The sequence below is a fragment of the Rhinolophus sinicus genome, linkage group LG05 (assembly GCF_036562045.2).
Source record: "Rhinolophus sinicus isolate RSC01 linkage group LG05, ASM3656204v1, whole genome shotgun sequence".
Lineage (NCBI taxonomy): Eukaryota > Metazoa > Chordata > Mammalia > Chiroptera > Rhinolophidae > Rhinolophus > Rhinolophus sinicus.
Genome location: NC_133755.1, coordinates 50984942 through 50997605, shown reverse-complemented (window position 1 = coordinate 50997605; position 12664 = coordinate 50984942). Strand labels below are relative to the sequence as shown.

General features: G+C 47.8%; 1 protein-coding gene across 24 annotated transcripts in view; it reads right to left on the bottom strand.

Annotated features, from left to right (window-relative positions):
* DYSF (dysferlin) overlaps positions 1 to 12664 on the bottom strand; it is a 201104-nt gene that overhangs the window by 168653 nt on the left and 19787 nt on the right. For 23 of the 24 annotated variants that reach the window (XM_019718953.2, XM_074332153.1, XM_074332151.1 and 20 more), the window contains exons 2-3: positions 9635 to 9690; positions 8587 to 8678 (exon numbers count right to left, since the gene is read on the bottom strand). In XM_019718953.2, the coding sequence (XP_019574512.2) occupies positions 8587 to 8678; positions 9635 to 9690 (148 nt within the window). Of the gene's footprint in view, positions 1 to 8141; positions 8257 to 8586; positions 8679 to 9634; positions 9691 to 12664 lie in introns of those variants that run through there. The other variant, XM_074332155.1, reaches the window with a different exon arrangement.

The window sequence follows — 12664 nt, the reverse complement described above, 5'->3', positions numbered from 1 at the left end:
TGCTGAATTTAACTTACCTTCAAATGGGAGAAAGAGAAAGGGAGGCAGGAGGGAAGGAGGGGAGGAGAAAGAGAATGTGATAAAGCAAATGGATAGAGTGTTGATGAGGAATGAATCTGAGTAAACATATGGATGTTTTCTGTTCTATTTTTGCAACTTTCCTGTAATTATGAAATGATTTCCCAAAAAAAAGCTCCAGAAGGGTTTCCATGCGTCAGCTTCTCATTCTTTATCTTTTAAACTAAGAAAAGGACATACCAACCTAAAAATGCACAGACACATTCATCATTGACTCAGCTGCACCTTCCTCTCATTAGATTCAATGTGTCAGGGGTGCCGGCAAAGTCAGAGCGCATATCCTAGGTGGACACACACACACGCATGCACGCACGCACGCACATGCTCAGGGGAGGTTTAAGGACACGGAAGAGGAGACACCTGTCAGCCCTCCAGCCCTCGCCATGCATGCCTGGCCGTGCAGGGCAGGAAATAAGGGACAGCCGGACATTCCCACCCCTTGAGGCTGCCTGGCCTCTGGCAGCCTTCCTGCCAATATCTGATTGCACCAGGGCTGCCGAAGGGTAACTCTAAATAGTTTTCCACTTCAATCTAGAGAAAGACAAAAGAACAACTATTCTGAAATCCAGGGGTGTCCTGGATAGAATCCAGGACAAAATACAGTTATAAAAGTCCTTGGAAAATAAGGATATGGTCAGCGCTTCTGAGCACGCTGAGAACAATGAGACGGTGAACAGTAAATATTCCTGTCCAAAACAGCCTCCCAAGATTCCAGAAAGGGGGCTGCCAGCCAACATACTGAAACCCAGAAGCTGAACTTAGGGCCAACTTTTCCCAACTTCTAGCAACAGCAAACTGCTTCGCTGGCTTTTTAAGTGTCTAAGTGTACATACACACATCTGCGTGAGTGTCCATTCCTATGTGGAATGACAATGTGACAGAGCAACTGACAGATGACAAATAGGGAAAAAATACCCTCCAGATATGAAACAGACTGAGGGTTAAATATACAAACTATGGTGAATTACTAAGAAAAAGACAAGCAACTCAAAATATTATGTTGGTGCAAAAGTAATTGTGGTTTTTGCAATTATTTTTAACCTTTTAAACCGCAATTACTTTTGCACCAACCTAATATAAGGACAGGTAACTTGCAGAAGAAGAAATACAAATGGGCAATAAACACATGAAAAGATGTTCAACCTGATAAGTAGTCAAGGAAACACAAGTTATAAGATACTATCATTTTTTCCCCTGGCACAAGTAAAAATAAAAAATTGACAGGCTCTTTTTTTTTTTTTTTACACTGTTGGGAGATACAAATTAGAATAACATTTTGAAAACTAATCTGGTAGAATTTACGAAAATGTTACATGCTCCTACCCTGTGATCCAGTAATCCCACTTCTAAGGAGCTATCCTAAAGAAAAAATAGCATAAGGACATAGAAACATTTGGATAAAGATGTTCCCTGGATAATCATTCGAAGCAAGAAGTTGAAAAGAAACCAAATAGCAGTCCATACGGGAAAAATTACGGTGCGCCCACATTGTGCAATACCACACACCCATTTAAAATGAGTTGATCAGTACACAGTGACCTGGGAAAGGGTCCATGATGAAGTGACAAAAAGCAAGGTACGGACCAATATGCAGAGAGCATGGTTCCATTTTTGTGTAAGTAAATGTATACACATGTATGTAAACAGTTGCTTGCCTACACTTAGGAGAAGTTGAGGAGGCTATGTACCAAATTATCAACAATGGACTCCACTGGAGGGAATGAAGGAGTGGGTGGGAGTGGGTGGGAGAACTTGCACTTTTTCCTTTACAACCTTGTAAGAATGGAGCTTATTTATGCTTATAAAAAATGCTTATCATTTTTATACTTCTATACTTTTTTTTAGTTTTTTTTAATAAAAGAATGTGTACGCATATGTGTGCGATGTGTTGGCACCCACTCAGGTAGAGCCATGTGTCCACATGGGACATGCCCACGGTGTACCGTTCACACGTAAGTGTGGCTTATGTATGTGCATCCTGCTACTACCAACAGCCCCCACAGACTGAACACGGTCCACGCGCCAAGCACTGAGGAGGCATTTGACACCCATGCATATCTCGCTTAAACTTAGCAACAGCCTTGCAGTCTAGGCACTGTTAGTGCCATTGTCCTGATGAGGAAACAGAGGTTCAGAGAGGTCCACGTCCCAGACAGTGCCAGGATGAGACTCACTACTGAGAGTGGGGTCCCTGAGAGAAAGCCTTTGACCCTTACTCGCATGCTACCACCCCTGCCCTGCTCAGCTCTAATGGATGGACAGCTGGGGCACTCAGACCACCTGCTCCTGCCAGGATGGAAGCCCTTGACCAATCAACACACTCCAGGTGTGGGCGACAGGCACTGACTGGTCAGACCCTCTCTCCCGGGCACCTCTGCCATCTCCCAGGCATTCTTGCATAAAGGTCCTCTTATTAAGAGGACTAAATTCATGTTCATAGCTCCTTCCTGAATATGCCCACATGTCCCCAGTAGATTAATTTCATTGTCCCAGGAGGCACTGAGACATCCCCACCTCCACCCCGGAGGCACCAAGGCCTGCTCCAAGCTCAGACATGGTCCTATAGGAGGTAGTCACCTATGTCAGGAAGACCCACAATTTCCAAAGTATCTCCTCATAACTATTGTGGTGCCGAACGTTTACCACTAGAATTCCCTTTTTAGTCTAAGCAGAGTCTGGCATATAAAGCAGCATCCCCCAGGTTCCTAAGAGGAGCGAAACACGAAGCCATAGGCTGCCACCAACACTTCAGTATAAATTAGTCCTCTTTCAAAACATAGCTGGCTGAGAGCAGCCTTTGATGGGAAAAAGCTGGATCCGTGGGACTTGAAGCCACTGGGGTCAGCAGGAGGGCAGCACTAGAGAGAAGGAAAAGGGGCTGTTCCAAAAGGAACCAGTGTTTATGGAATTTCCCTTTGTGGCAGGTCCCTTAGATGTGCTTTTCCATTTGGTTCAATACTCCCTGAGGAGGAAGAAACAGGCTCAGAGAGCTTAGGTGACCTGCCTGAGGCCACACAGCTGCTGAGACTAGATACTAGCTCTTCCCAAAGTCCACACTCATTCCACTGGACCAGCTTATCCAGCCCCGTGTGGGGGTGGGAGGCGGAGCAGCTGAAGGAGGAAGGAGGACCAGCAGCCTGCTGCCTGCTGGGCACTCAGCAAGTGTAGGCTCCAAGACTAGGGGAAGGTGAGGCAGGCAAGGCTCTGGATGAGAGACCACCCCCCCCAATGCCCCACTTTATAGTGTTACCAGGTCACTAAGAGGTTGCAAGAGGTTACAAGAAAACGCTACTGTGAACCCCTAAAGGCAGTAAGCACCTCTTAACGGTTCTTGGTGTAAATCGAGGTCTCCTTCTATACTGCTTGCTGAAAGGGGGCTGAGTGCACAGTCACCCTGGGTAGGGTTGCCAGATCAAATACAGGATTCCCTGTTCAGTGTACATTCCAGATAAACGACTAATTTCTTAATATAACTATGTCCCATGCAATACTGGAACCATTCCAACTTAACTGTGTGTCTAGTATGTTTCTTGGTTGAATCTGACCACCTACCCCGGGCCTGGCTAGGCCTGGGCCAGTGAGCGGCTGAGGTCAAGGCAAGCATCACTTTGACCCTGGGTCTTGATAGTTGGACATTCCGACCCCGTGGAGACTTTTGCTTTTGTGTTTCCATTTACTAAATATTTAAATAAAAAATACACTTACATTAATTAATCTCCACTGGAAAGGCATTTTCCAGAATAAATCAAATTAAGGCCATTTAAGTTGTTGATACATTTTCTACACAGTGCAATTATTAAGCTGTTTCCTTTGTTTCTTAATCTTCACTTTCATTTTTCCAGAATTATTGTCACTGGCAATAATTATTTTCTGTTTCAATTTCCCAACAGAGATTTAGCTCAAATATTTTTTTTTTCTTACCAAATATAGCTCCTTTCCATTTTGAGTCTTTTGTGTGTATGTGGAATCATTTCTATGCAACCAAATTTTTGCAGCTCAGTATTTACAGTTACCAATAGAATTCTTCAGTCAGTTTTTCATTTCCGTAACAGTTTTGCATGGTTATTGCATGGTGATCATTTCCACCAATAATATACATAAACTATTACCAGAGTGACAGATTATATTAATTTCTTAGCTAATCCATGAAACAAAGGAGAGCTATTCTTTGCATTGCTCTGAGGCAGTGGATGTTCAACCCTGGTGCACGCTGGCCTCCCCTGGGCAGTTTCCAGAAGTGCTCGTGGCTGCACCCTAGTCCCGTTTCTCCTTTAATCAATGTGCTGCAGAGCCCAGATACGGATCTATTGTAAAGTTCCCAGGGCATTCTAATACACAGCCAGGGTTGGAACACTGTTCAAAAATCTAGAGCTTCACTGTCCAACACAGAGCTACTAAGCACACTAGCTATTTACATTTCAATTACTTAAAATTAAATTAAATTTAAGATTCAGTTCCTCGGTTACACCAACCAGCACAGAACAGCTCCATCATCTCAGAAAGTTCTATTGGGCAGCATTGGTCTAGAGTCGAGAGATCTCACCCCAGGCTGCACAGTAGAAATACCTAACACCTGGGAGTTTGTAATAATGCACAGGCCCTGCCCCCAACCGAAGAAATCAGAACCTCCAAGTGGGGCCTGGCACTGGGGTGTGTAAAAGCTGCCAGTGATGCTATGGTATCTCATCTGGACTAGAAACCTCTGGGCTGAACATCCCAGAAGTCAAAACAGCTGGTCAGGGGTCAAGATCACCTCCCCTCCAGCATCTCTGAGAAGCCCAGAATAAACAGGAAGTTAGTTGTTCAGGGCAGCCTGGGACAGGCCTCCCGGACCTCCTGCTGGGTTTGCATGAGTGTCTCCCATCTGTCGGAGTGGAGTTTCCTTTTATGTACATTTCAAACCTGATTTTATCAACACCAAGTTTATTCACCCTTGCAATTGGCTCTGGTCCCTCACGCTCAGGGTAAGTGGAGTGCTACGCAGTCAGGAAGCAGTGCCTGGCCCGAGGTTTCCCTCCTGAGGCTTCTCAAGATCCCACTCCAGGCCAGCAGACCAGTCTGGTATAAGGGGGTCAGGCAAAACTGCCATCAGCCATCAGGGGAAACACAGAAGTGTCAAATGCCCCAGAAGCCATGGAGACAGAGAGGAGAGTGGAGAGTGGAGGTGGGAGAGAGTCCGTGGAGAGAAAGACTAAAAGGAAAGAGCTGCGAGGAAGGAGAAGAAGCAAAGCAAGAGACTTGAAGACACAGGTGCAGAGCGAAAGGCTGTAAAGAATGGTAGAGGCATTGAGGGGAACTAGAAATAGATGGAGGTAGCGGAGGGAGGTTAAGAAGAAGGAGAGGAAGCCAGATAGAGGGAGACTGCAGGAGTTAACAACGTTGGAGGGCTATGATTCGCCTGCTTAGAAGCAGGTCCCGGGAGGACCACTCATGAGCTCACAGGACACACACCCAGGACTCCAAGAAATGAAGCGCATAGCACTGCACTGAAACCCTGAGGACACTCAGATGACAATGGGCACTGTCATACCTGTTATTTCCCTGTTGTCTCCTGACCAGACAGTGACAACTCCAGGGCAGTGAGTTGGTGTTCTGTTTGAAATGTTCATTGAGCTGAGTTTGCTGAATTTCTTCTTTTCTCTTTCAAAATGTGAAATGTCACAGGGTTACTCTTGTCACTTCCTGGTATGTTTCTTGTTTTTACAGCTTTAGAATTTTTCATCTCAGATTCGTTTCTCACATTTCATGTGTAGGGTGAAAGTACTGTGAGGGCTCACTATGGGGGCATCACAGAATTACCTTGAAGGTATCCTGCCTGCCTCCCACAGCCGCAGCAGGTTCACCCTCATGGAGGTAGCTTTCACGCAAGCTGCACTGAGGCTGCGGACCCCATTGGCTCCGACAACGAAGCCAGAATTCTATTATTTCCATACCTGACAGTGTTGTTTGGGCACCCTCTAAAATTCTTCAGGTGTTTATGAATGCAAGTTCAAATTTAAATTTGGTTTAATTAATATTTAATTTGTAATTCTTAGAAATGCAAAATTGAGATAAATGTTTGAGAAACTCAAAAATTAAATTCAAATGGTTATCAGAAAGAAGTTTTTAGTAAATTGGGAAGTTTTGTGAATTAGCGCTTCTGCAAATTGATGTTTGAGGAACTGATTTCTTACACACCGGCCCTGCAGTGAACTTGTCATGTGGGAACTGGTTTTCAGAGACCTGGCTTCCTTCCAGGAGCTGAAGGACACCCACAGGGGCCAATGAGAGGGCCCCAAAGTGAAATGCAGCCTGGCTCCTGGCGTGACATCTGACCCACAGGGCCAGGACACCCCATGTGTGGCACTGGCCTGGTGTCACCCTGAGGGCCAACCTGGCCCTTGAATTCATCAGAAATATGTTCATAGGCCTCTGCTCCTATGTTGCCTTCATGGTCTGAGAAATGTCCCCACAGGGCCTAGGAAATGCTGAGTGTGGTCATGAAAATGAAACCTGTATTTCCTCTGCATGCCTGGCAGTAACCAGACTGTTCTGCCTTTGCCTCCTAAGCTCTCTTCACTCCAGCATCCTCAGGGAACTAAATTCTCCAGAAGGGCCCAGCCCCCTCCTGGGGTTTCCAGGAGCCTCTGAGAGGTGCAGGGGGCTCAGCGATCAAGAGCATGTTGCAGACCTTCCCTCCAATCACGGCTCTTCCATCACTAGCCTTGGAGAAAAGTCCCCAATCTCTCAGAGCCTCAGTTTCCCCATCTGTCATGATGACAATTATAGCAGTAGTATATAACTGATGTAAAAAGATCTTGTATATAATGACTTGGCACAGGGCCAGACATTTGGCTAACCTCTTGATAAATGTCAGCTGTTGTGGTTTTGCTAATATTATCCTCAGCCTGGTATTGGAGGCCCCTCTCAATTTGGCCCCACTGCTCCCTTCTCACTGGGCTCACATGTCATGTGACCTCGTCCCACCTGTAAGGCCTTAGCCCGCCTGCCCTCCATACTCGAACACTGGAATGCCCTCCCTTCCTCACCTCTCTAAAGACTGCCCCACCCTCTGAGTCAGTCTGTGTGGCCTTCCTCCAGGAAGCCTTCCAGGGCCACCCAGCGCTCAGTGTCACTCCCTTCCTGACTTGCAAATCCGCCATTCATGCTTGTTAGAGGCCGCCATGTTTTCTACAAAACCCTCCTCTGTACTGGGATAGCTTATTCTAGTCCCTGCCCCCTATGCAGGTGGGGGCTGCTGAGGTCCAATCTGGACAAGACAGGCCTAAGTGGCCCTGGGTCCCCACATCTTGCAGCCCCGCCTTCAGAGGGCCCAGTGAAAGTGCCCCCACCCTCCCCACATACACCATGCCCTGCACCCATGGCCAGCAGAACCAAAAAGAGATGGCAGCAATTGGGTTTTGCTTCCAAGTTATTTCAGATTGTACACGTTCCGTGTGTGTTGCAGCCTGACGCCCTTGCTGGCCTTCCCCGAGTATCTGAATCCCCCCTCTTCCCTCTCTCCTCTCTCACCCCAGGGTAACATAACCAGGCCTGCTGTGTTGGCTGACCCAATTCCAAACAAAGGCTTCCCTGTGAGGAGATCACCAAACAACGAGCCTGTCATGCCTGATCCTGGAGTCCAGACCTCAGTAAACGGCACCAAGAGCATGAACCCACCCTTGCCGGCACCTAACACAGATGTACCCCATCATGCCCAGGAGGGACTGCTGAACCCCTACACTGACATTCAAGGCTGTGCAGCCTCACAGGCTGAGTCTCTCAGACCACCCCACCCCACAATCAACAGGGCCATCAATCCATGCTCAGACGGTCCTGCCTACCCCCCACTCCCCACCCCACCCCACCAGCATACCAGGCAGGAGTTCAGTGACAAGAGAAAGGACCCACAGCCTGCCAAGAGAGCCTGCCTTTGCCACCACAACTTTGCTCCTGTTGTTCCCGCTGTCTGGAAACTCTCCCCACTCCGTACATGAAATAACAACAGAAAATACTGCCATGGAAAGGTGGATCGTCAGTGGGGACCGTTATGACTCTTCCAACTTCTAAACCACAAATCTCACCTCAAGTCCCACCTCTGGCATGAAGTCTTCCTTGAGAGCTCCCAGCTGATGGCAGCTTCGCTTTGCCTGCCTGCCTCCTGCAGGGTGCCAGTGCCCTCACCAGTCTGGACGGGGCGGGGAGAGAGGGCCGCACCTTCTCAGCTGCCTTCTCCTCCCCACCCCCTGTCTGTGCACCACAGGTTGTCTGTGCAAACACATGCACACCTGATTCTAGCCCATCGTCCCTCCCCTTGTCTGGATAGCTCTCAGATTTACCCACGGCTTAGTTACTGAGGCTGCAGCCAGGCTTCTCAACAGCAGCCACGACTGGGCCAGACTCACAAGAGGCAGGTCTTCAGTCAATACTGAGTTGAAACACCAGCTCTCGGGGGCCCAGATTCTGGAGGACATGTCCACCACGACCCTACCCATATCTGCAAGCCACAGAGACCCCTCACCACCTCACCTGTTCCTCCCCATCGTCTCATGGTCTTTGACCACCACATGGAGCTCGGAGCCCTGGTCCAGAGGGATGCCCTTGAGGTCCCACTCAAAACCCTGGAAGAAAAGGAGAGAAGACAACTTAACCTGCGGCCTCCTAGGAGAAGAGACTATGTCTGGTTCAACCTGGTCCCCCCAGGGCACTGAGCAGGCATCCATGAGTGATGCTGGTAGATGGATGAATGAATGATAGAATGAATGACCACATGAAAGGTAGGGTTCCAGAGCTTCAGATATGACAGTAAGAGCCAAAGGTAGCAGAAGAGAGAAGGAGGCCAGACTCCCATGGTCCCTTCCACAATTCAATTCCACCAATCACCAAGAAGCCAGGGCAGGAGCACAGCTGGGGAAAATGTCAGGTGACCCCACAAGGGCCTAACGGACCAAGATCAATGTGCTCGTCCAGAAGCCAGGCCCCTCCCTGGTGGGCAGCATAAGTTAGTGCCACATTAAGGAGACCCATCCAGGAGCCCCAGAACCCTCCTCAGAGCAAAGGCTCCCCTGTGCATCCCAACCCCACCGACACAAGGCCTCCAGGGCTTCCTAAGGACTACCAGGGAGCCATACTCAGGGGGCTGGTTGAGGGGGCAGAGGCCAACAGGAGCCAGATGAAAACCTATGATAGTTTATCAAGGAGGGCTGCGGGGAGGAGGTGGGCCTTGGGTGAGGAGAACATCCTGTGTGAGGGAGACAAGGCAGGCAAGAGAGTCCCTAAACACCCTCTACCTGGCTGACCAGAGCTGGAGGGAACAGAAACAAAAGACATCTTACTCCTCTCCATGCCACACCCACAGAGGAGGTGCCTCTATGTACCTGGCAGGCCAGACCACCACTGGTCCCCTCAGGTTCCGAGCGCCAGGAGGATTTCATTGGCACACTGGGCCACCAGCCCTCCCCTGCTTGACAATACCACTGCAAAAGCCCCCTTCCTGCACAAGCCCCCTGACTGGTCCCTACAGAGATGGTGGCAGCAGAGAGAGAGGAAAGGAGAAACAGTGAGAAAACTTGCCTACCTCATTCCACACGGGGTTAACGTTGTTCTTGATGACTTTGGTTCTCTTCTTCACCCCTAAGACAGACAGAAAGAGACAGTGAGAGACTATCCTACCCCTGCACCTCCCACCAAGGTAGAGTCAGTGTCTCAGACTCACACTGCAGCTCACCCGCCAAAAGACACCTTACAAAACCAATGGATCCCCTGAGAACCTCACTTGTCTGCACAAATGCCCAACACCAATCATTCAACTTCTCTCTTTCAACCCTGGGATGGAGAAACAGCCGTCCCATCTGAAGGATGTTTTTAAAGGAAAATACCCAGGCTGACTCTTCTTGAGTTTATTACTGACTTTCTAAATAAAATTTTTTAATTATAAATTTTCTGACTCTAAGAATAAATGATCTTCATAGAAAATATTCCACTTTTTTTTTAAAGACATCTACTTCCACATGTTATATAATTCTGTTTATATGAAATGTCCAGAATAGGCAAATCCACAGAATAGCAGTTTCCAAGGACTGGAGGGAGATGGGAATGGGGAATAAATGCTTAACAGAGGTTTATTTGGGGGGTGAAACATTCTGGAATTAGATAGTGAAAATGATTGCACAACATCGTGAATATACTAAAAACCATTTAAATTGTACACTTTTAAATAAGTAAATGGTCTGTGAGCTTCAGAAGGCAGACACTATGCCTCACCATGTTGGTGACCCTAGTATACAATGAGGTGCCCAGTAATTGGGCACTAAATAAATGGGTGCTTTTCTTTCCCAAGTTGGCTGCAAAGTCACTGTTCTCAGAGAACGCCGGAAGACTGCATTAGCAGTATGGCTGCGAGTCAATGGGTAAGGGGAGTGAAGGGAGGCATAGTGGGGGAGGGGTGTTCTGGGAGGGGCTCCAGTTATCTTCTCAAAGTTGGTCCAGGTCTGCCCTTGGCTGAACCACTCTGAATCCCCTTGTGGAATCTGTTAGTGTGACTCCAGCAGGTGGTAGACACATGGCTTTGGAGTCACTCAACTGACAGCCACTACTGTGTGACCTCAGGTAGGGCTTATTATAACCTCTCTAGGCCTAAGCTTCCTCAGCAGTAAATCGGTAATAGTAAGAGTGTCTACTTTATGGGAATCTGAAGGGATATGACATGCTATCTAAGTGTCTACTTCCTCTCTCCTATCAACTTCCGATGCAGGAGAAACGGGAAAATTCCATTTGCAGCCTCTCTTGAGATGCCCACTCGGAAGCATTTTCTGAGGCTCCCAAGTATTAATTGAGCAGTGTCCGTGTGCCAAGCCCTGTGCAAAGTGTCTTTTAAACGTTTCCCACTTCCTGCCCTCCCTAACGGTGAGGAGAACAAAGACCCTCAATGGGACTTCACTAAGTCCTGGTTAGAAGAGCCAACCCTGGGACCCTCCGCATGACATTAAGGAAGGAGTCATTAAGGGGTGCTACAGTCCCAAAGAGGAGCCAAAAAAAGAAATGAGACATTAACCCAGCACACTCACGTGACTTATAGACGCCAAGGAAAGGGAAGGCATGCTGCTAATTAGGAAACAGTTAAGAAAATCGTTCCTTCCTCATCATGGATTTATGCCTGTCCTGTCCTTGGTGATTAACTTTGGCCTTGAGAGATGTGGGTTTACGTGTGTAATTTAACAAACTCGATAGTTAAAGATACAGGAATGCTCACAGCTCATGTTGGGGTTGGGGGAAAGGAATACACCCTCTCCCTAAATTGTCCTGCAGAATTGGGCCGGAAGACATCCATGAGAATGGTGCTGAAGCTAGGGCGTGTTCCTCCAGACTGAAAATCTAAGTGAAGAGGAATGAACCTGCCATGAGAGGACTCTTCTGTCCCCCATGGAAATTCTTCACTTGTTTCCCCAGGCCTACCCACCCAACTCTATCCCAGACCAGTCTCCCATTGTTGTAGCATGGTGTTTTTCAAACTACTCATTGGGACCCATTAGGAGCCATCACATCAACTGAGTGAGTTTACCAATGTCTTTTTAATGACAGAACAGACTGGAGAAGAAAACATCAAAGTACATCTTTCATCAGAAAAGTACTATTACTTGAAACTTTTGATTATATTTTCACATATATATTTCTGTGTATGCTCTGTGCCTTTGATTAAATGACAAGTCTTGTTGCATATAATAGTCCAAAACATTTGAAAATATTGCCTTAAAGGAAGATTGTCAGAGGAGAACTGGAGAACAAAAAAAATCGCCATCTTGGCCCTTGAGTACCAAGAGCAAGGTGTGTAGCAGGAATGAAGCACACCGTCCTGGTCCCCCAACTCTAATAAAGACCATGGACTGAAGAAGGGGAAGTGAGGAGGGCCTCAGAGACAGGAGCAGAGTGAAGGTAAGAAGACAGCCCATCTTGCCCCAGCCAGTGCTGGGGGCCACCTGACTGAGCCGCATCCACTGGAAGGAGCCCCCACACATCTCCTGACACCTGAACATCAGACGTGGCCATGGCCTTGCATAAGGAGCCACATCACTACCTTTCTGCTAACCACCTGATGAGGTCTACCTATCAGCGGCCTGGGTGCTGTGCTCCCCAGCGGTCTGGGCCCCAGGCCCATCTTGTGGGGACAGATACCTCTCAGTGGCTCAGGATGCTTGTTAGCCCCCCAGGGCCTGGACACCCACAGGGGTTACAGTGTGGAAGGGAGACCCTGGCCTTTGGTAGAGCCAGCTGCCAATCTCCAATATTCAAAATAGGACAGACACCCTCCCCCAACTCAATTATAAGGACATAGTACATTTGGGAAGCAGACAAAATGCTCGTTTTTGTAACACTGATGACAATGGGATCTTTGGAGCTGGTGGGATCATAGAGAAGACAAATTCTAAAATAGGGGGGTTCACTGAGGGGACACATCACAGTGTGTAACTTGGGAGGGTTTCATGCCTGTCAAAGGATGGTTTAAGGAAAGGCTGTGAAATACTGGTCCATTTCCCATTGCATCTCTAAGGCACTAAGCCTCAAAGGTCCATCAACAGATAAATGGATAAACAGAAGTGGCCTATCCATA